General features: G+C 34.4%; 2 protein-coding genes and 1 non-coding gene across 4 annotated transcripts; 2 read left to right on the top strand and 1 right to left on the bottom strand.

Annotated features, from left to right (window-relative positions):
* The first annotated feature begins 1,350 nt into the window (after positions 1 to 1,350).
* LOC129801474 (endoplasmic reticulum metallopeptidase 1-like) lies at positions 1,351 to 7,841 on the top strand. The gene is made up of 4 exons (XM_055846573.1): positions 1,351 to 2,145; positions 5,812 to 6,981; positions 7,046 to 7,230; positions 7,295 to 7,841. The coding sequence occupies exons 1-4, from the start codon at positions 1,378 to 1,380 to the stop codon at positions 7,761 to 7,763; spliced, it is 2,592 nt and encodes an 863-aa protein (XP_055702548.1). The 5' UTR covers positions 1,351 to 1,377; the 3' UTR covers positions 7,764 to 7,841.
* Positions 7,842 to 8,560: 719 nt separating this feature from the next.
* Trnae-cuc (transfer RNA glutamic acid (anticodon CUC)) lies at positions 8,561 to 8,632 on the bottom strand. The gene has a single exon. It is a non-coding gene; the product is annotated as a tRNA-Glu (tRNA).
* A 624-nt stretch (positions 8,633 to 9,256) lies between these two features.
* Positions 9,257 to 18,688, top strand: LOC129801470 (endoplasmic reticulum metallopeptidase 1-like). Of its 2 annotated transcripts, XM_055846564.1 has the most exons (6): positions 9,257 to 9,506; positions 9,627 to 9,689; positions 12,954 to 13,852; positions 16,763 to 17,097; positions 17,168 to 17,995; positions 18,059 to 18,688. In XM_055846564.1, exons 1-6 carry the CDS (start codon positions 9,436 to 9,438, stop codon positions 18,620 to 18,622), a joined length of 2,760 nt encoding a protein of 919 aa, XP_055702539.1. In that variant the 5' UTR covers positions 9,257 to 9,435; the 3' UTR covers positions 18,623 to 18,688. The 2 variants fall into 2 exon arrangements, with proteins under 2 accessions (XP_055702539.1, XP_055702540.1); XM_055846565.1 differs by lacking the exon at positions 9,627 to 9,689 and having other exon boundaries at positions 9,264 to 9,506.
* The last annotated feature ends 5,976 nt before the right edge of the window (positions 18,689 to 24,664 follow it).

Raw genomic sequence — 24,664 nt, 5'->3', positions numbered from 1 at the left:
CAAGCAGATAATTTTTTTTTTAAATAACTATGTTTCATTAGTTTCTCTCGAGTATTTGCTGTCTAAAAATATGCAGCCCAATTTCTAGATAATAATTTTTAACGTCTCAAAAATATGTACTTTCTAAAGTAATGCATGTGTGAAACTACCCAACAATACCCTATTGCAATATCGCAAATACCAATAAAATTTAATCTTTTTAATTAATCTGAAAGTCTCAAAATCGGCATTTCATTAGCTGAATAATAGGCTTGTATTTTTTGTGTAAATCAGCAAATTGGTTCAAAGACCTTTCAATAACATTGTCATGAAGAAACATACATTGTGGGAAATGCCTTTCAAACAAATCAAAAAATTAAAAAAAAAATAACTGAAAATACCCTGATGAATTTTCCATAATTCGACCGTATTAGTCATATTCAGAAAATTCGCGATATAATTTGGATAGTAAGGGTAAGATAGGGTAATTTGGAGTCAAATTTGAAATTTTGAGATATCTCATGTGCTTCAAATGTGCAAACACTGAGAAAAAAGAGGATGCGATTAACATTTTTTCTCATAATTTTAACACTTTTTAGGTGTAAAAATATATCAACATTTTTTAATGTTAATTTTACACCTTTTTAAGGGTAAAATTAACATGGAAAAGGGTAATTTTAACCCCTAATACACCTAAAAAGGGTAATATTTACACCGATTTTGGATCAATACTGCAGGGTAAAATTAACATTTCCGGAATGTTATTTTAACTTTTTCGGATTTCTCTCAGTGAAGAGAATAAAAAACCGCAAAGTAGTACAAGTCCTACACTCAAATGCACTTTTTTCGTGTTTTTTTTCTCTTGTCCATCTGAAACAATGATGAAAAGAAATGATCCAAATTACCCCATTTTATCCTAGGCCGGTTTATTTCACATGGCACATGCAACATAGAGCAAAGCGCGCTAACTTCGAACGACTTAAGCTTCGGACAAATCAATTGTTTTCCAAGTGTTCTAATGGATTTTACCCATTTCTCTTTTCAGGAAATTTCAGGCATTGAACTAACTATGTAAATGTAATAATAATTGGTAAAATTCATTAAAAACATATTGAAAAAATACGTTGTTCGAAGCTTGAGTCGTCCAAAGGTAGCGCGCTTTCTCCTAGCTGGAGAAAAAACTGGGAATCAGTCCTAAAACTGAATTCTTCTCTCATTCAAATGTTTTTAATAAATTTATCAAATAAAATGGTGAAATTTTTAGTTTTATTTAAACCCTTTACCAGTAGCAAAAGTTATTGCCAATAGCCCCATCGGCTCTCATCGCTTTTAATAGGCAGAGATACCTTGTCTAAAGGTATGATACAGATTAGACAGTGACCAGTTACAAGTAGAACAATGAAGGCTCCGGACAAAGTGAAAAAAGTATGGGCCTTTGAGAAAAATCCTGGAAAAGGGAGTGTTTCATCCCTGTGGTCAGTGGTGCTGCTGGTGATCTGTGTATCTCTCTACTGTCTTTGCGTCCTCAATTTTAAAAGCCTACCCCTTGAAGAACCCCCTACTAACGAGCAAAAATTCAGTGGAGTTCGAGCAAAGGACTACCTGAGAAACCTAACAAGTCTAGGCCCTAGACTGGGAGGAAGTAGGGTAAATGAAATTGAAACTGTGAATCTACTAGTGAACTGGCTCAATGAGATCAAGATCATAGCCGAAGCCCATGGACGTAGTCTCGATATAGACGTTCAAATATCCGACGGTAGTTTGAATCTTGCATACAGCTCAAGCACTTTATTAGCAGTTTACTATGGAGTTAAAAATGTTGTGGCCAGACTTCGCCCTAGCCTGCAAACACCTCCTAATGCCCTTCTTTTAAATGCCCACTTCGACACGGTAGCCACAAGTGAGGGTGGAGGAGATGATGGTTCTATGTGTTCCGTGATGTTGGAGGTCCTAGCCCAATTGGCGAAATCACCCACCCAGCTTGAGCACTCTGTAATCTTCCTTTTCAATGGATTTGAGGAAAATGCTCTCCAGGGTGCTCACGCTTTTATCACGAAGCATTCTTGGGCACCGTCCGTGAGAGCTGTTCTGAATCTGGAAGCAGCTGGAAATGGAGGTCGTGAAGTTGTTTTTCAAGCTGGTCCGAGGCATCCATGGCTTATGAATGTAAGTCTTGATTTTAATATTATCTCTTTATCATAAAAATTTTAACATTATCTCTCTGTGTTTAAAAAAAAGGGGTGGCAAAGCGTCCCAGGCTTTGCGAAATGCTCGAACTTGTGACTTAGATGCTTTAACGCAAAAGTACTTTCGCATCATTTACCGCTTACCGGTTCTTAACCGATTTGAACCGATACTCAAAAGATAGCCCGAAACAGTTTTAAAAATAATAAAATTAATTTTCTCATAAAAATTAGTTATCGGTTATGAACCGGTGCATTACCGGTCCAAAACCGATTGGAATGGGTTTAGTTTTGTCGGAAATTCCAAGACCTTTCCAACGACCCCAAACATGACCCCATTTGCTTGATAAATGCGCACTCTAGTGTCTTTTTAACCTTCGACCTTGAAAAACCGTTATTAGGAATGATTCAACGGTATTTTTGTATATGGACGAAATGTTCGCCTGAGTAATCTCTAAAACATATCCAAAAACGAAAAATAAATCGCACGACGCGTTTTCGAGCAATCCAAAAAAATAGTTTTGGAGGGGAAGGGGAGGGGTGGGGGGAAATGAGGGGCATGTTAACGATCCTTGGGTTGACTTATGGGGGGTCCCCCGAAGGTCCCAAGTCGCTATCTCTTACCGTTTGGCCTCTAGAGCTGACGACAGCCTGACGGGCAGACGGACAGACGGACAAACAGCGTGACGACATTTCTCAGAAATCGTCTGAAACGTGAAGATTTGTTGAGAAAAGTGGTCTCCGGGGAGTGGAAGGTGGAAATTTGGGGGGATCGAGGGATTATAACTGCTCTCTCCGTAGAGTTCGAGCAGAAAAAATAAAATGATCACTAAAAGAGATAAAACAAAAATAATGTAGAAATTGTTTGCGAAACAAAATTCCATGAGTTTACTTTCGACGTCATTAAGAAAGAATTGGACAAATACACTGACTCAGGATTGAACTGAATTTTATCAAAAAAAAAATTCTTATCGAAATCAACAGCCACGAAAAAGCCAATTCAAATGATAAGATTGTATTATGATTACAGTCATAACGAATTAATTTGTTATGGTTAGATTATAGGTATGTTGAGGACAGTATATAAAATCAACACTTTTTCCTGAATTTAGACTTCATAAATTACGACAGTTATTTAATTAAAAAAAAATATTTTCACTAATTATTTGTTAAATGATTTTTTTAACGCTGTATAAGCGAAGACTCTTTTCCAAACTCCTAATTATTACTGTTTTTCTGTACACGAATCTAAAACATAAATAAATAAATAATTGAAAAATATAAATGCAAAAAAATTAAGGAAAAGTATATTTAAAACGTTTTTGAATTTTAATCGGTTTTAGAAACTGAATTTCTATAAACTATTCATTTTTTCTAACTGGTGGGAGTACTTATAAAATATCTTTACAAATAAGCAGCAATAAATTAAATTTGGACAGAAAAAAATCAAACTCGTATACGAATGGAAGCAGAGTTTAATTTCTAAGCGTGAAACTTGTCAAATATTACGTGCACCACTTCTCAATTCATTTTAGGAATCCAAAATTAATTAAAATATTTTAAATATCTATATGGGAGACTGGGGCAAAAAGTAACAAAACGTATATTTTATTTTTTTACAAGCTTCGGGTGGCTTTTCGTGAAATTTCTAATTAGCGCAGTTTTATAGGAAATTTCCCGCTCAACAACTTTATAGAGTTTATTTATAAAGCCATTTTCTTAAAAGTAATTTTCTGATCATTCTCAAAAATGCTGGGGCAAATAGTACCAGGCATGGGGTATTATCAAATTTTGATTAGCTTTATTCCGGGCTTCCGTAATTTAAAAAAAAAACCTAAATGACATATCTTCATAGGAAATTTATTCTTCTACACCTTTGTAAAACACCGTTTTCTCTATCTAAACGAGAAAAGAACTTTTCAAGCTATTTTAGTTACTTTTTACCCCAAGTGGTCGTTTTTAAAAGGATTTCTGAAGAAAACAATCTTTTTAAAATTCTAAAACGGAATTTTTTTTTAATCATCAATTTTGAAAAATAAGTGGGTAATAATTGATATCTTCTACAAGGAAAATATTTCAAAAATAGGGCTAAAAATTTCGATGTTTTTTTTTTATTTTCTATAAATTCGTTTTTCGGATTCTAAGAAACTTACAACACTGAAGAAAATCTATGGAAAAAAATTAAGCAGCTATCTTTTTTTAGCTTGGAATATATTGAATTTTGAAATTTTCGATTTGTGACTTTTTGCCCCAGTCTCTCCTACGTAATCTATTTCTTGATTTTTACGAATACGAATGCTATTGTGCAGCGATTGGCTTACAATATTTCTTATAAAAAATTATTGTAAATAACTTCCTGTCAGACAAATATTAGATTAAACTAAATTAATTGAATTATTAGGTTTGAACTAGATTGATATTAGATTGAACTAAATTAATTGAATATGAGAATTATACAAATAATTTTGATGATTAACATGAGAAATTTACTCAGTAATACCTTTAATAGCGTCAAATTATAATACACGGAAAAGAATATTTTGTAAAGTTGTTCGTAAATGTTTGGGATTTCCCACTATGGGGACATACAATGATGCTCGTTAACTGTCTAACCCACATAAAAGTTCGTAAAAATTTGTATTTCTTCACAAAAATTGCTCGTAACATGCTCATTTGATAAGTATTTTTTGTTCATTTACAATAATTTGTTCGTACATTTTATTGTGTCTGACAAAACTTTATGAAAAAATGACAAAATTTTACAAACATTTTCTTGTGTGTTTACGAAAATTTACGAGCAAATGCTTGTAAAAGAACAAAAAATGTTCGTAAAATGATTATTTTACAAATAATGTTTGTGAAAAAATACAAACATTTTACGAACATTTTAGTAGGTTATACTATTTACGAATATTTCATAAATCCCCAATAGGTACTCACAAATATTTACGAGCAAGAAATATCTTTTTTTCTGTGTAGTTTAAAATTAGTAATAGAAATTCTTTAATAATTTTTAAATCCAGGAATTAGATTTATTAATTTTGAAAAAATGTTTCTCATAAATAATTGTCATTCCTGGTTCCTGTTAATTCAAAAATTTACTTTTAAAAGGAAACTTAAAATTAGTAACCTATAAAATTTATGAAGTGTTCATAAAGATAACTAAAGATTAATTAAGGAAAGGTGCAACACTGGTAGTCAGTTGAAGTTTTTTTGATACTTATCTATAAAACAGTTATGAACTTTATTTAAAAGAGGTTGTTTGAAAATATACAGCCTATTTCCCACTGAGAAAAAAAAGGGGGTGCGATTAACATTTTTTCCTCAGAAATTCAACAGTTTTTAAGTGTAAAAATATATCAACATTTTTTAATGTTGATTTTACACCATTTTAAGTGTAAAATTAACATGAAAAAGGGCAACTTTAACTCCTAATACACCTAAAAAGCATAATATTAACACCGATTTCGGATCAATAATGCAGGGTAAAATTAACATTTCCGGAATGTTATTTTAACTTTTTCGGATTTCTCTCAGTGCTGTATTAGGTATTAATTAATAATCTGAAAATTTTATATCTCCTGTAGCCATTGAATACCTGAAAGTGATCCATTCTCTTCTATTTAAATAATTAAATGTATCTTTTTAGCATTACAGGAAAGCAGTACCTAGGCCCTATGCTTCCACAATGGCTGAAGAAATGTTTCAGGCTGAGTTAATCCCTTCGGATACCGATTACCGCATCTTCAGGGATTATGGGCGTATTCCCGGAATGGATCTTGCTTTCACATACAATGGCTACTTATATCACACTCAATACGATACGGAAGAAAACTTTCCAGGAGAAAGTCTCCAAAATGCTGGTGATAACGTACTTCCTTTAGTTGAATCCCTGGCTTCCAGTGAAGAACTTAGAGATCCACGGAATTATGAAGATGGTCATGTGATTTTCTACGACTTCTTTAACATAGCTTTGATATACTATAGTGAAAATGCAGGAGCTATCATCAATGCTGTTCTAGCCACAATCGGAGTTCTTTTGCTGATTGTCTCTTGTGTCTTCTTCGTTAAATATGGTCAGATCCCTATGTTGGTCTTTGCAAGGGAATTGGGCTTTACAATGATCATTCAGATGCTATCCCTAGCTGTAGGGGCTGGTTTAGTAATGTTGGGCGCTATAGTATACCATGCAGCTGGAAGGTCTCTGTCATGGTTCACTTCCTCCTACTTACTGTTCTTTCTCTATTTTTGCCCATTCTTCTTGGGACTTGCTATTGGACCGGCATTTTTTGTTGGATTCCGCCGTGGAAATCCTCTGACCATATCACAGAATGCCCAGTTATTCCTTCATGTTCAGCATCTCTTCTACATTGTACTGCTATCAACACTGACAGGCATGAGTATTCGTTCCAGCTTCCTGATCATGATCCCAGTATTTTTCTACAATGTCAGTCTCCTGTTCAATGTGGCACTAAAACTCCAAGCCAGACCTCATACATGGATGTTTGTACATTTGCTTTGTCAGATAATTCCCTTTATGTGGTTCTCTACAAACACCATTGCTCAGTTCACAACATTCATCCCAATGCAGGGAAGAAGTGGAGCTTTAGGGAATCCTGAACTTCTAATAGCAGCCTTCAGTATATTGTCTGCTGCTCTTTTGGGAAGTTTACTTGTCCCCTTGGTTACCATCTGTCGCAGTCCACGCATCACAGCTCTCCTTTTTGCTGTACTATGGATTGTTGGAATTATTATCATGGTCACCCCACAGGGATTTCCCTTCCGTGATGCTAAAACACCTCAGAGATTCAGTATTTACGTGAGTAGAATCATCATGAGAGTTGTTCCCAGATCCTTGGTACTAAACAATTTTTTTCTTTTAGCATATGAATCGACAATTTCATTCGCTGTCTGGAGATCTTAGGCATTCAGATTCAGGATTTTTTATATCTACCGTGGATTCCCATGGTAGATCGGTAATCCAGGAAAATTTTGGTGAGGGTCAAAATATCATTGAGAATTGCGGTATGGAATTCCTTTGTGGATTCCCTTTCGGAGTGTCTTCTAGGTAAATTAATGTTAATCAAAAATTTTAACGCATTTTTGTAATAACTGATTATGTTTTTTTTCAGTTTCTGGTATCCATCTGTTGTAAAATCAACTATTCCAGACACAGAAGTATTGCTCAGATTGACACAGCGGCAGGTATTCAATACTGGTTTTGAGATTTTACACTTTGAGCTTCGAGGACCAGATAGAATGAACTTATTGATCTCTCCGGAATCTGGGTCTATCATCACAGATTGGAGTTTTGAGGAAGCAGTACCAAGTCGTCCAAATAGATCATGGAATAGCAGGAGAGTGTACTCTATCACTTACACCAATTTTAAATTGGGAGTACCCGAACCAAGAGACTCGACAGAATTTTGGGTAAAAGTGGAGAATGTGACCAATGGAAAGGTCTTAGATATATCAGTCAGTGGACACTATATTTGGTACCACGAACAGAAGACAAATGAATTCAGACAGAAAATCGCGGAATTCCCTCCCTGGACTACTGTCCAATCTTGGATCATGTCCTACGATCACTATGAATTTTGAGCTTTAGATTGCATTGTATCAGATAACTTCTGGTGATTAGATATTCCTGCTATCAGCAATAAATCTTATTGGGCTTGATAACTGACTTTATGTGGGCGATGAAACATTGCGGAGTGCTCGAGCTTTAATAAGTCCGAATACTTAATAAAAAAGATACCCCTAATAAATATATCTTATTGCTTGTTTTTCAATTTATTTTGTCTGTAACGGCGTTATCACACTTACACATTAAAATTTTAATGTGATTCACATTAATTGTCGCTTGTGAGCGTCCAAATATGTTATTTGTGTCTTTGAGTCACTTAATATTTGGGGGTTTTCTATTTATTGATAATGAAGTGGACTTGGCCTGCAAAAATAAGTATAAATTTACCTAAAGTATAAATATTTTTCACATTAAAAAATGAAAGAGAAAATCGCATTATTTTTCGCATTAATGCTATAAATCAATTTATATCAAATTTTGCGGGCCAAGTCTACCTTTTTATCAACAAATAGATCAAATTTTAAATATAAAATGATTCAAACACACAAATTACACATTTGGACTCTCATCAGCGACAATTAATGTGAATCATATTAAAATTTTAATGTGCAAGTGTGATAACACAGTAATAGAGGTATAATGATTAATGTAACCAGACCTTATACCTTCGCATTGTCTTGGGATCTAAATTGTCTTTAGATCCCAAGACCTTTGTCAAAAAATCATCTGCACCAGTGATCGTGGCTAACCTTTTAAGATCATCCTGTAAAAAGGAAAGCTTAAGGATTCACAATCATTTAAAAAAAATATATTCCCACGCCGGGAATCGAACCCGGGCCTCCTGGGTGAGAGCCAGGTATCCTAACCACTAGACAACGTGGGATATGCCCCGAAAGATCGACAATTCAGGCGACAGTGAGTAGTCTTTATATTTGAATCTAAATTTAAATTTGAACAAATTTTATCTCTTTTAATAATTAAAATAGCAACTTAAATTCAATTTCTGTAAATTTAAGGTTTTAGTAGTATCATAAGAAGAATCCTGTGACAAAAAATTATCCTACTGAATTAATAAGACATGTCTTATTATAAACTTATCCTTACGACTGATAAATCCTTGTCACTATTACGGATATCTCATTAATTCAAAATTATTGAAAATTATAATAAGTTCCTCTGCAAATGAGCCTTTCTAGCTGCGATGCGAATTAATATTAATAAACGAATACTTCCAAAATTCTAAATTCTCTAAACCAGAGTATATTTTTTCTTGTACAATGGGTATTTTTCTAACAAACACAAGAGATCGATAGTTTTCAATCTAGGATACTCCCATTCCAAAGATTTTTTTGGCAAAAAAAAATAAATGCAGAGAATGAAATATTTTTTTCACATGTTAAATTCCTGTTCCTGGTATTTGATCACTGATCTTGGCGGGAAAATGGCAAAGCCTAAAGATATGCAGACAAAAAGCCTGGTAATATGGGATGAGCGTATGAAGAGGAATGTCAGATAAAACGCCAAAGCCGGCGTCTCTCACAGATCTAAATCTCAATCGCCTCTAGTCTCTCTCTAACAACCACCGAAAAGTCTGATAAGTCTTTTTATCTAATCTTTAAGTATTTTTGTGGGTAATTGAGGTTCACGGTATTGGACCAGTATACAGTGCAAATCAACCTGATCACCATGGAAGATCCTCAGCAGAAACCACCTGAGGACAATCCCGAGTCTTCTCAAAACATTTATCCAAAACTCAGGTAATTTTTCATCAATTTGCATTTCATTGGCTTCTATTGTATGTCCTCTTGTCCCTACTCTGAGAGAGATTTTGGTCATCTCTCAGGGATTTTTCACATGCTTTCACCAACAATTTCCAGGGATAGTTCTGAGAGAAGAGAGTTGCGGAGGCGATGGACATCCAGTAATCCATACTCGCACTGGTAAATGATCATTTTCTTCCCATTTCTTCGTGTTTAGGGTTTCAAACAACAACAAAAAACATATTGGGATTCATGTTTATAACATTTTACGATCATTGCGGTATTGGGAAAGTTTTGTCAATTTAATAATAATCTTTTCCTGTATGTCATTATAAAGTATAACTCATTTTATAAACTTTGTATTGTAATTTAAATTATTGCAGCTAATCTTGAGCTATTAGCGACTAAAAATAGCAGGGAGGGACAAGTGGTATACAAACATATAAATTTTGCAATAAACGCAAACTATCTTCACAATTCTTTAATATTTGATAAGGCTAAAAAAATTTACATTTCATTAGAAAACGAATAATTAGTCGTGATATCCAAGAATACATTTGGAATGACCAATAAACCACAATCCAAAACTGCATAAATTATTAAACTCAGATGTAAATTTAATTTTGCACTGAAACGGATACAAACGAGTAGTAAAAATTAAATTTGTTTAGCAATAATCTAATTTTAGTTGCATTCAATTTAGGTATTTATGGCTCGGGCACACCTTTTAGATCGATTAAATTTCATGTGATTGAAATTCCCATCCCTTTCTTTCTCAAATAATTTGCATATGGATGTTTCATTCTTTCGCACTCAAAATTTTATTGAACTAAATTTAAGTTGGTGTGAAGTTCAAAAGAAGAAGAAGAGTCCGAAAGACTGGGATAAATATATACAAATTGTTTGAGAAAGGGATGTGAATTTGAATCGGCTCCCTTTTCAAGAAATCAAAATTCACGTCCCTTTCTCTATCAAAAGCTTTGCATAAGTCTGTCCCAATCTTTTGGTCTCAAAATTGGACTGAACTAAATTTAAATTGGTACGATGTTCAAAAGAAGAAGAAGACGAGTACGGAAAAGTAGGACAGAAATATACAAAGCGTTAAGGCTCATCCACACCTTTTAGATCAGGAAAATTTCATGAAGTTGAAATTCGCATCCCTTTCTTTCTCACATGTTTATTCAATTTTGCGATTTTTTTTATAGACTAAAATTTTATATACGGCCCGATTGTTTTTTGCTTCTTTTTTACGCGCTTTTAGATGAAATTCTTTACATTCTCAGCCTTTGTGGTCCCAAGTGAAATCCGACCTTGTCAGATCTGGCCCAAACTTTGTATCTACACATTTTGACACTGATAGATCATGACTATCGAACGACAGCCTTCTTAACTGATTGAAATTGTAATTCATAGAATTGTAAATCTGTATAAATCTTGGCATTATACGATCTGTGATTCACTACTCCCTGACAAGTGGCCTTCAAAGTTGAAGCCACTTTCTCACATTCACATACAGATTCGTATGGAAATTTTTCTGCACTCGTGACCGTTACACGATATATGTCACAATTGAGGTGTGCCTAATACACAGGACTCTGTGCCTTGTAAAGAGGGATAAATATTCTATATTTCCATCTAAAAGGTTTTTCGGAACTCGAAGTATAAGCTGAGTTTGGAAGCAATTTACGAATTGGCTTCAAACAGCTTCATATAAAAAAAAACCTTTTGCTAGAGAGTAGGTGATTCAGGGTTTCTGCCGTTTACCTGATGAGATCGGTGATGGTAAGTCGGCGGCAGACGCATTACTTGAATTTCGTGGACGTCCCGTCCGTCCGTCATATAAGCACTTCTGGAGAGAGAATGGAGAGAGATATCGACAAACGGTTTTAGGCAAAGGTTAAATGTCGTTGGGCGACTAGAAGTAGGTGATGTCAGGTCCAACGCCCACTCACCCTTCCGTCATTTTGAATTTGAAATACCCCCAAATTTTTTTTTCAATAACCCAACCCCTATGACATCGACCGATCTCAAAATTTAGTATGTTATAGCTGGGCCTAAAACCTTTCAATTAAACAAAAATTAAGCACGTCCGGCTCCCCTGACCCGAGGTATAAGAGGTCAAATATTCAATTTTCAAATGGCCATATTTCCGGTTCTAATTATCAGAATTTGAAAAATTTTGGTGTTTTAGAAAGCTCTAGCGGAATACTACAACATTTTGATTCCACAATTTCCTCCAATTTAATCGAAGGTCAGATTCGAAAATTCGAAAATTCGATTTCGAATATTTTGAAAACTAAACTATGCCTTTTCTAAAACGCGCAAAATCCAGTCCTAAAAAAATACTAATCTTAACTTCATTAGCACATCTAATTTAATTCCTTAACTTCTGATCTTCTGGCATTACAAAATCCGTGGTTTAACCTTAAGTCTGAAAATCCCATAATGATCTGTATTAATATCTAAAATCCCAAAATTCATTTGTTAATCGAATATTAAAAAAATATATGTTTAGTACGAAGAATGTGTATATACATCAATTTTAGTAATTGTATTAAATGTTGGTTTTAATATTTATTAATCAATTTAGGGTAAGTGTGCCAAATTTCGGCATAGTTGCATGCAAGCACCAAAGTCTCAAGTTTTAAATGTAATATTTTTAATACAAATTGATTTTTTTATTTTTTCTTTTGTAAGTGTGTTGCTTTGAACCTTGTAAAGAGTTTACCGTCTTTATTTACTCTAAAATCATTCTTAATACATTTTAAAATGAATAAAAATATAGACATAGCTCTGGTGCCCTATTTCGGCCACCTTCATTCTCATAGTTCCTTGCCCTTCAGGAATTCTTTCAATGCTTTTTTCACGTCATCTCGTTTGTCGAAGCTACATTTTTTGTTATTCTTTTGCATTGTATAATCTCTAGAGTACGTAAAATCTAAAAGTTCATGGAAATTCGAGGACCAAAAAATGTGGCCGAAATTGCAAGCTGGCCGGAATTTGGCACACTTACCCTATAAACAATTTATGGATATAAATTATAATTTTTACTAACAAAAATTGTTTTCTTTGCAAAAAGTATTATCCATTTTGCATAAATTATTGACCTAAACTACACTTTTACTGATGAATCGGTAGTTTTATTGGGTAATTTTGTAAACCCAAATCGAATATATCTTGTTTAAAGGTCAGTATCATAAATAACAAAAAAATATTGCACTGATACTGGTCGTAGAGTAAGCTACCTTGATAAGAATTCACTATCTGCGGAGCAATATCTTGCAATGTTGCTCAGCAAATTCTTTAATCTTCAAATATTGTTATTTGAAAGGCAATAGAAAGCAATTTCAAAAAGAATTTTATCTGTTATGGGAATTTTTCAATTTTTAAAAATACACATTAATTGTCTTTAAAACAAAATCTCATCGTTTTGATTTTTGATAGCGATACTGAGGCTGATGAGGAAGAACAAGTAGAAAGACCAAAGACATCTAATGAGATGTTCATCCCATTTTGGGTGTCTATCATTGTCCTTGGACTAGGAATGCTTTTATTCTATACCGGCACTGTAGCCTTTCAAGCTCTACCAAACATAAAGTTAATTGCCGAAGAACAGGACAACCCAGATGCCTTTATTGGCGAAAGAGCCCGGAATATGCTTCGAGAATTTGTTAATATTGGCCCTAAAGTGGTTGGAAGTGAAGCCAATGAAGTCCTTGCTGTTGAATTTCTCCTTAGAGAAATCGAAAACATCCAATCCATCAGCCACTCGGCTCATACAATTGAAGTTGATGTGAGCAATCACGATGGATCTTTCTTCTTGGGAAGACTACCATATTCCTCAGTTGCCTTATACCACGAGCTTCAAAATGTAATTGTAAGAGTTAAACCAAGCACAGGACCCACTCCTGCAGCTACTCTGCTTGTTAACTCACATTATGACACAGTGCCCACAAGTCCTGGAGCTTCAGATGCTGGGATTATGGTTGTTGTTATGTTGGAAACACTGAGAAAAATCGTACAAATCCGGACTCCAATGCGTCATAATATTGTATTCCTCTTTAATGGAGCAGAGGAAATTGGTCTCAAGGCAGCTCATGGGTTTATCACCCAGCATCCCTGGAGGCACAATGTTACAGCTTTGGTGAATCTGGATTCAACCGGAAATGGCGGAAGGGAGATTCTATTTCAAGCTGGTCCAGGGGCACCTTGGTTACTTAATCTCTACGCTAAATATGCAAAGCATCCCTATGGAGCTGCAATGGGCGAGGAATTGTTCCAGAATAATTTCGTTCCTTCAGACACGGATTTTCGCATTTTCAGGGACTTTGGAGGGATTCAAGGTTAGGGTAAATGTCCTAATTCAAAACCATTTCCAGACGCTTTAACTTTGATAGAAGATTCAGCACATTAGGTTCATATTTATTCTGAAGAGAATTACATAAATTTGCTCCTTGTCTCTTCTAGAATGTTACTGTTTAGTGAAAATTCTTTAAATATTATTTGAAAACCTCTTTAATACAAGAAAAGCACACAAGTGCAAAATGCTTCCATTGGAAACAAATTAATCCAAATGGAGACAAGGGAAAGTTTCTAATTGGAGACAAACAGTGTAACTGAAACCTTGTAACAAAAGGCTTCCAAAACCTTGTTGAGTTGCACTTGAGTGCAGGATTTGTTCTTATTCATGGTTTTTTCTCCTTTCCCATCTAAAACAGTAAGAAATCTCTCCAAAAAAAATATATTTCCGGGGTTTCCTATTGAAGCATCTGCAGACACTTCAGAAAATCCTTTTTGTTCACAAAATAAGTAATTATTTCATTTGAAAACTTCACGTACCGTTAACAATAAAAATTAGCACTTAATTTAACTAAAATTAGCCAGGAATATAACATAAATGTTATACAAAACGAATAAACAACAGTCACCCATTGTGTTTTTCATTGGAACACATGGAAGATCAATGAAAAATCCTATGGTGAAAAGGTACACTAGATTCCGGCATTATGCACATTTTCGGGACCGAAAAAAAACGCGCGAAATGGCATTAAGCATCAAGAAAATTTGCATACCCGCAGGGGCTTTCTTTTGAATAAATTGGTCGTAGAACGAATTTCGCGCGGAGTAAAAGTAGTTCAAACAAAAAGTTTCAACTATTTAATAGAAATGCATTAACAAACAGTACTTTTTGGCCAGAGTTCTTCAATAAATAGTTAGAATATTTTTAAAAAATTACCTTAATAAAAGAAATTAAAGTTTTATTCTGAAAAAGTAGCAAAATGTTTTCAAATTTCCCGCGGCGCTCCATGGTATACATTCAGGCGTATTTCAAAAATTATTTCATAAATTGACTCCCAATGGTAGGCAAACTTGCATAATTGTATGTGCATAATTCCGTCAGGTGCATAATCCCGAATGACTTAATGCCGGGACTGAGTGTACACTGTTAATTTTTCTGAAAAATTAACAAACAAAAATTTGTGAATATGAATGAATTTTCGCTTTATTTGGAGCAAAATTAACTAAATAATGAAACTGTGATATAGAAAAAATATAAATATAGTAATTTAGTAGGGGAGACTAGGGCAAAAAGTCACAAATCGAAAAATTCAAAATTCAATATCTTCCAAGGTAAAAAAGATAGCGGCTCAAATTTTTTCCTATAGATAGCCTCCAATGTCGTAAGTTTCTTAGAATTCGAACAAGGAATTTAGAAAATAAAAAATATCGAAATTTTTAGCCCTATTTTTGAAATATTTTCCTTGCAGAAGATAACAATTATTAGCTACTTATTTTCAAAAATTGATGCACTGGTGAATATTTTCTAAATAATTTGGATTCTTTGAATACGAATCCGCTATCTATTTTAGAATTTCACAAAGGTTCTTTTCTCCAGAAATCCTTTTATTAAAAATGGCCACTTAGGGTAAAAAGTAACAAAAGGTATAGAGCAAAAAGTAGCAAAAAAGCGAAGCAATTTCTGATGTTTCACGGCGAAAAGAAACGTCATTATCATGTCTCGGCGCTTGTTGTTTGCATTGGTCAAACGATTTGCAGTCTTTTGTGTGTTTTTTTCTAAAATAGCTTGAAAAGCGCTTTTCTCGTTTTCTCACTTTTCTCGCAGAGAAAATGGTGTTTTAATAAGGTGTAGATGAATAAATTTTCTTTGAAAATATGTCCTCTAGGTATTTTTTCAAATTTACGGAAGCCCGTAATGAATCGAATCAAAATATCATAAAACCTAATGTCTGGTACTATTTGCCCCAGCATTTTTGAGAATAGGGTAGAGTCAGTACTTTTTCACCAGTAAGCCCTTTTTCGACACCTAAATTAAAAGCACATTTTAAGAAAATTATGAGTTATGGAACTACGAAATGAGTGTTATTTCGTGACCTCTAGCCAAATGAATCAGAAAACCATATCAGATGCTCCAACGACTAGATTATTTGGAAGTTAATTAAAGAAATTGTCGACAAGGTGAACAGTCACCAAAAAAATATGGAGTTCTTAATAAACTTGTCAACGCTCAGACAAATTGTCTTGCATTATTTTATGTTTTTGCAGTACAGTATTCGATATTTTTTCACTGAAAGTCAATCTGTTGCTAACTAAGCTTTGTTCGAATATCATTTTTTAATAATGTTTTCCAAAAGAATAAAGAAATACGGATGTGGTGAAATAGGGCTTACTTTTTCCGGTTGTGTAAGTACTTTTCGCCACTCATTTTTCCAAGCATTTTACAAGTGGCGCTCCTCGCGGAATTTAGTTGAAAGAGGCGTAATTTTTAATTGATTTTTGTCGCAAATAAAAAATGTGCTGAAAATCATTCGAAATACTCTAATAATTGTCTAATATCGGTGTTAAATAAGAAAAGTACTGTGCCATGTACTTTTTGGGGTTTTCGAAAGCTGCTGTTTCTTAAAAATCAATTGAAAACAAGTGGCGAAAAAGTGCTTACACAGTGGCGAAAAAGTGTTTACAAGGTGGCAAAAATTACTGAAACATGCATTGTTGCAGGAAATGTACTTTTTCAACCAGATACTCAAAAGTTCCCGGAAATTCTCCTGGTTTAATAGATAGACAATGCTTCAAAGCACTGGAACACACAATTTCATTTTATTTCGACGTTTCCATTTGGAGTAGCGAAAAATTTCCATTTGGAGCAGGTTTTGAATTAGCTTAATTTACTCTAATTCTTTTTGAAAATCTACAAATGTCTGGCATTAAACTAATGCTCTCTTTTTGCCTTCCAGGCATGGACATGGCTTACGCTTACAACGGTTATGTCTATCACACAAAGTTCGATCGTTTCGAAACAATCCACGAAGGAACATATCAACATACGGGGGATAACGTTTTGGCTCTGGTTAAAGGAATGGCAAATTCTCCTGAATTAGATATAAATGCGGATCTTGGAACAGGATCCGTAATATTCTTTGACTTTATGGGCTGGTTTATGATCTCGTACACAGAAGTTGTTGCCATGATCATTAATATTCTTATTGCCATTCTTCAATTTGTGATCATCGGTTTCTCAATGTATTTGATGGCCAAAAGTGAAGGAGTTCCGTTTAAGAAAGTTTTCAAGGTGATAATTCACTATTCGAAATGTAATTGCAATTTTGATTTAGAACATGTTTTTTTTTATAATCTTGCAGGAGCTAATAAAAGTCCTTATAGCACATTTGGTATCGATTGTAGTGGGAATTGGATTGTGCTTCTTATTGATGGTTATCTACGATGCTGCAGGAAGACCTCTTAGCTACTATTCGGAACTTTGGCTTCTCTACGGCATCTACTTCTCACCATTCTATCTAGGTCTAGCTCTTGGACCTATGCTGTATTTTACATTGAAGAAGAAACACCCTCTCACCGTGAGTCACGAAGTACAACTCTTCCTTCATTCTCACGCCCTACTGCTGAGTGTTCTCCTGATTATCACAACAGGGGCAAGGATAAGGTCAGCGTACATCATCTTAGTAGCTTTGATTTTCTATTGTGCTTCCAGTGGACTAAGTACAATCTTCCGGCTTGTTAATCATCGACGCCTAGGCTGGATTTATTTCCACATTATTGGCCTAGTGTTACCCTTTATATTCTCTGCCTATCTTTGCAACGTCGCTTTTACTACATTTATCCCAATGGCTGCAAGAATTGGTCCGGATCAGTATCCAGATCTTGTTATTGCAGCCTTTTGTAGCCTTATAGCTATCTTTCTGGGAGGATTTATTGTGCCTCTCATTGGACTATGCACACGCAGATGGTGGGTTTATGGTGGTATCTTCGGACTCTTCAGTGTTGTTGGAATCATTCTACTTGCAACCCCTGTTGGGTTCCCTTACAGAGCTGAAACTTCCCCTCAACGCTATTGGATATTCCATACAAATAGAGTTTTCTACTCCTTCGGAGACGATAGCATTCGAAAATCGGATTCTGGCTACATGCTTCTTCCCATGGATCGCAATTCACAACCATCCTTTATACAAGTAGGTTCTATGACGTCATTCTTTTAGCAATATTCTAATGCTTTGCAAAACTACCCTTTTTAGAGTTATGTTCCCGAAATGGAAAAAGCCTTACCAGTTGAGGAAGATTGTGCTAAAGAAATTTTCTGTGGCATTCCACTATACAGATCTTCAATGACAAGTCAAGCTCAATTTTCCCATTGGATACCAGCCTCAGAGCCGCATTTAAACACAAGTGTTACTCTAACACGAATTATCAACCAAATTCCTGCAGGAAGATTGGCATTCCAAGTAGACGGGCCTAGTCGCATGGCTATTTACATTGCCCCGGCTAAAGGACTCAAAATAACTAACTGGAGCTTTCACCCTGACATTCCACAGTGGCGGATCCCTGGAATGCCTGATCGCACGGGATATTTTATTGCTCGCACTGCTGGAAAGACAAATCGTCCCTATTCGTTTTGGATTGAGCTAGATACCCCAACTGATTGGCCTGAAAACACCCCGCAAGTGAGCATTGGCATAGTAGGCCACTTCACTTACCACGACGAACAAATAACTCAAGATTTTAGAAGATTTTTGGACTCCTTCCCAGACTGGGCGGAAGTTACTCCATGGATGGTTGGATATCGGGTTTATGAATTTTAAATAAAATAACTTTTAACGATGTTTTGGGGCACCAAAGTGAAGAATTAAAGAGAATTTTAATGAAAATATCCAGTTTTCCATTAATTCATTTTCAGAACCTACGCCTATCGATCCTCCGTCACTTCAGGAAAATGTTCGCGGTCAATCCCATGGCGCTTCAAGGCAAGATCCTGAATCTGATTCAACCACTTTGTCATAGATCTGCCTCGGGGGCGACGGTCTATCACAATGTCTCGCAAAGCTTTTGCAACGTCTTGCAAAAGCTTATGTTCGTAAACTTTTCTTTAGTTCTAATGTGTAAGAATGGACCTCAGCGATCAGACATAGTAGATCGGATCGATAAAAACATCCTTTGGTGGTAGAATTAAAGAAAAGCTTACGAACATTAAGGGGTCACAGCCACAGTCACTCGCATCTACGGTAAATTGAATATAAAAAGCACTCTTTAAATAGCTTCTACCCCTTCTACCAATCTAAAATAGATAAGTTCTTTTAGATTTCTAAAAATTAAAAGAGTGACAAAGCCTTTTAGATTTGTAGGATGCTCAAATTCGTATCTTATGGCTACGGCACACCTTTTAGATCAGGAAAATTTCATGTAATCGAAATTGACACATCTTTCTTTCTTAAACGTTTTACATATGTCTATCCCACTCTTTCGGACTGTTCTTCTTCATTTAAACATCAGATAATTTAACCCTCTAACGGTGTTTTCTTTAATATGCGAAAAAAAGTTCTAAAACAATGTTTTCTAGGATAATTATGATCCAATAAAGTCGAAAAAACCATCCATTCTTCATTATGTCTTTTAGTTTAGGCGCTAGGTGAGAAAATATAAATTTTTTTTGAAACTCTTTTTGCTTCTAAAATTCACATTTTTAGTTTTTTCAAATTTTTTAAATAAAATATACAAAGTAGAATGACATTTCTTTCAATAAAAAATAAGTTTATTTTAGTCAGACAACTTTAAATCGGTATTTTTATGGAAATTGGAAATGAGTTTTTTTGCACAAATATTTTTTGTTGCTTTTTCTCTGACCTGTCACACAAAACTGGGAATAGCAACAAAACGAAGAGTCAAAATGAGTTCAAACTTTCAAGAGATGTTTATAAAACTATAAGACCAAGGACACTATAGCACTTTTAAATAAATAAAACCTTTATTGTCGCTGTAAATGTGATTTTTGTGAAGACCGCCTGGAGGCGGTCTTACCCGTTAGAGGGTTAAATTTAGTTCAATCTATTTTCGTGCGCGAAAGAATGAGATAGACATATGGAAAACGTGTGAGAAAGTGATTTGAATTTTGATTTCATGAAATTTCTCAGATCTAAAAGGTGCACCGGAGCCATTTTGGCTCCGGCACACGTTTTAGATCGGTCAAATTTTATAAAATCAAGATTCACTTCCCTTTCTTTCTCAAAAGATTTGCATAAGTCTACCCAACTCTTTCGGACTCCAAATTGGATTGCGCTAAATTTAAGTAGGATAGAAATATACAAAACGTTGAGAAAAAAAGAGATCTGAATTTTGAGTTTATGAAATTTTCCTGATCTAAAAGGTGTTTCGGAGCCATTAGATTTTTTAAATCAAAATTCATTTAGAATATTTTTGTGGAGGTCTGAGTTTAGCTGTATAACTCATAAAATAATAGTACTCGATATCCACAAATTCGCAGATTTCACATTATTTACTACTACAGTAGACTCTCACTCAATCGGCTCTTTTTCAATCGGGCGACAAAATTTGTTGACAATTTTCACGTTTAATTATGAAGCTAATTCGCTCAAATTGTCTGCAGTTCTTCCTATTTTATCGTGATTCTTTATAATTGAGCGATTTTTGTGGAATTTACAAAGGCTATGACGCACAATTCTATCGCTAAACCGGATGACATTTCGCCCCATATTCCCGATTGAGAGAGAGTCTACTGTATGTCACTTTTATATTTACAATCGATTTGAATCGACTTACAGATCAAATCTCTGACATTTGAAGCCCTTTACAACATATCCAAATTTTCCCCAATTTGTTATTTAAATTAAATCCACTGTTTGTAACCCATGCCCTTCAAAATCGATAGGAATGATTCAATGTCATTAACGTATGAACGAAAGTCGACTTAAATAACTTAAAATTGGATTTTGTTGAAGCACAGATCCTCTCGTGTTATTTTGTTTTTATAATTGGCCATAGAAGAAACTTATTGTATCTCAGTGAATAAGTTTCTGACTCTCATAGATCACGAAAATCACATGTGCCAAAAATTGATTTTCATGGACGTATCATCTCGTCCCGTCCGGAGTACAAACAACACTTCTGGAGAGAGAACGGAGAGAGATGTCGACAAGGGGTTTTCAGCCAATGTTAAATGTCGATAGGTGGCTAGAAGTTGGTGTTCAAAGTAATTTAATGTAAGTCAATGTTTGGAATTTCGGTCTAAAAAAAACTTTCTTGCTCTTATTTATGTTTTTATTGGCCGACACCGACGTTTCGATCCTTGATTGGGACATTCTTCGGCCAATAAAAGCATAAAGAGCAAAAGTTTTTTAGACCTAAATTCCAAACATTGACTTACATCCGATCCTAACTGTCGACTCTAAACATTCAAGTAATTTAATTTTATAAAATTAAAAATTATCTTTATTCTAAATTTAGAACTGTATAGGTAAAACCTATTTTTAAAGTAGTCATAAGAATCCTTCAAGTAATATCCGGATTCAAACTGTCATAATTTAATTTTATATTCCCTTTATATTAACTTTTCCCTCTCTTCCCATTGAACAACTGGGAAAAAAAATTCCCAATGACCAATTTACACTCATTTCCAAGGAAAGCCCACTTTATTAATGACTCACGAAAGAGAATGCTATTTATAAACACTATTTCCCTAACTCTCTATTTATCTGTCCAGCAAAATGTGTACTTTTGGGACTCATTCAAATGTAGACAGGTGGCCAAAAGCGCACCAAGTGCATTGAAAATATTTATAATTCACTCCAAAAACATCCTTATCTACCATTCAAAGTTCCACATCACAACGGATTGACAAGCACTGGTGCCTTTCTCTGGGAGCCCTTGGGGATAAATGTCGGCCCTTTCCGCCTAAGACTTATACAGTGAATGTGCTAACAATTTACTCCTATAGGAGGAATGGAAGAAAATGTAAAAAATACCATGTACCCTTTCCCTACTTTTTTCCACCCTCATTTCTGTGGTCAATATTCTCCTTTCTTTTCACCTCCAAGTGAGTGGTTTTATTTATAAAATAGCCTCAACACGCAAAACAATTACAAATTGTAGACAGTTATGCTTTGGAAAAATAACGAAGAAATATATGAAAATATCAAAAACTTATTTTTGGATAACAAATTGATTTGAAATAAATAATTATTATATAGGGGAATTTGGGGCACCACCGAACACGGGGTAGCACCGAACATTCCAATTTTTTAATTAGATATTAGACTTCAGAGAACGAGGCCTGTATGAATTCATAGATATTATAGGTATGCTTGTCCACTGAAGAAATGATCGTCGTAGTCCAATCATTACTGTTCGGAGCTACCCCGCACAGTAAAAAAAAATTACAAGGATAATCGTTGGTTTGATTTTTTACCACGATTATTCTTCTAAAGTTACACAAATTATGTATTTCAACAAAACGTGTAATCTGAAAATGTGTAATTTAAATTTTATGTAATTGTAAACCGTGTAATCAAATGGGAATTGTTACATAGTTTTGTATATTTTCTTACATATTTCGTGTAAAATTACACAGTTTTCAAATAAAAGGTGTACAAATTACACAGTTTTCAGACAAAATGTGTACAAATTACACAAATGTGTATTAGTACACACGATTACATGTTTAATGTAAAATTTACAATAAAAATCATGGTAAAGCAGCCAAAAATTTTTTACTGTGCATGTTCGGTGGTGCCCCAGTTTCTCCTATGACCTATTTTTTTGTAGTATAGGTAAAATTCCAAAAGTAGTTTATCTTTATGTAAATCAAACGATTTTTCATCAAATTATCTTTTAAATCAATTCGATTTAAAAAATTTCCTCCCGTTAAACGTTTTCCCTGGGGAAGACTTTTCTGAACAACATAGGGGAGACTGGGGCACATGTAACCATTTTCGATAGATGCGAATTTGAGGTGATTTTCCAAGGACACCGTGATTTTTTGGAAAATATTTCTTAGCTCATGTTTTACTTTTGAGTATAGGCAATACATCGAAGGTAATGCGGATGCTGGAAAACAATTGAGCTTTCCATAAAAATAAAATTTGTGTCACTGTGCATTTTTCTCTTTTCACAAAATGCCTGGGGTAGAAGTAACCACTTTCTGGGGAGGATGTAAACACCTTTTTTCCCACCCTTGAAATTAACTTTACACCACTTTCGATTATTTTATTTACTTAAGAGATATATAAAAACTGTATATTTTTCAAAAAATCACGACACTTTTTACAAAGCATAATTAAAATAGCAAAAAAACTAAAAGCATGCATATCAAAGAAATTTTTCAATGGATTTTTCCCATATTTTGACATCATGTGACTTTTTATTGAACACAGTGCCACTAATTTTTTTTCGTAATCTATGAATTATAGATATTTCGCATGAAGGTCAATTTCCCGCTCTTTTACCTACTCATTTTGTGAAATTGAAATTGCCTGTTTACATCTACCCCAAATGCTGTTTTCTGACCAATTATTAATTCTTTTGAAATAATGTGAATCTCAATTTGTCTAGTAAATGCATAAATATAATCCTAAAAGATGTAGGAAAGAACTGGTATTGCTACATTTCGATTATTTTACACAGTTCTCAATTTCTAGGTGGAAATCCAAATGACCAAAATAATTGAAATATCAACATTTTCGGGAAAAATGATTTTTATTTTTAAAGTATTAGGATTTTATTGACCAATTCATCTGTGGACATACATCCCCATGGTATCTATGAATGCTTTGCCCTCAGCATTTTCGGGATTTTGGCTTTCGGAATTTTGCCAAATTCGGGATTTTGACTTTTGGGATTTTGACGTTCCGGACCTTAGTTTTCCGGACCCCTACGCTTCATCTCCAAAACCATGATTTCTTGATTTTCTCGGAAACGCTTCGTGCAATTTTTTTTCATTTTCGAATATGTTTTTAGAAGCTAAGGCAGACATTTCTTCCATTTACGAAAATACAGTTGAATCATTCACAATATAACGGTTATTCAAAGTCAAAGGTTAAAAACGCTATAGAGAGCGCATTTCTAAACCGAATTCTATCATGTTTAAGCTTATAGAAAAGGTCTTAAAAATTCCGATAAAACTGAACCGGTTCCAATTAGTTATGAACCGCTAATAAACCTGTTATGTTGATAAAACATTGATTGAATAAGCTCTATTGCTTTAGATAGAATAACTACCTAAGAAAACAAATTGGCAACTAGAATTCAAATCAGGAAAAAGGAAAAAGGCCAATTTTAACAAATTCGTCGGGATGTCAAATTTGTCGTCCGCCATTTTGAGCAAAAATTTTGCATGACTTTCTACGAAGTGAGAAAAGAACAACAAAATATATTTTCATCTCTGTCAGGGTATTTTTCCAAGTAATTGAAGGACTAAAGTTACTAAAAATCTATATCCGACAGCAATTCAGATAACAGTTGCCCAGGAATAAATCATCTAAAATCAGTCAATTTGCGTATGGTGTATAATACCATGGTAAGGAATGGGTTAATCTGAAGACAGCTTTTTCTTCTAAGCATTTATTTTTAGAACATGACAGCTGTCATGTTCTTTCTGCATTATCAACTTTTTTTCGTATTGGTTCTTGTCACGGCTGTTGTCCTCAGTCTTCGTCATGTTTTGAAATTCAATGGAGTCAAACAGTGGTGGTGACAAGAATCAGCATAAAAAAGTCGATAAAGCAGAAGCACATAAGAACAGCCATATTCTAAAAAAAATAATCCGGAGAAAGATTTCCTCTTTCCATTTTTCATTGGAATAGCACTTATTACGCTCTACTCTAAACTGAATTGTC

Source organism: Phlebotomus papatasi, chromosome 2 (genome assembly GCF_024763615.1).
Source record: "Phlebotomus papatasi isolate M1 chromosome 2, Ppap_2.1, whole genome shotgun sequence".
NCBI classification, from domain to species: domain Eukaryota; kingdom Metazoa; phylum Arthropoda; class Insecta; order Diptera; family Psychodidae; genus Phlebotomus; species Phlebotomus papatasi.
The sequence above is the reverse complement of the archived record's forward strand: the minus strand, read 5'-3'. Positions and strand labels throughout refer to the sequence as shown.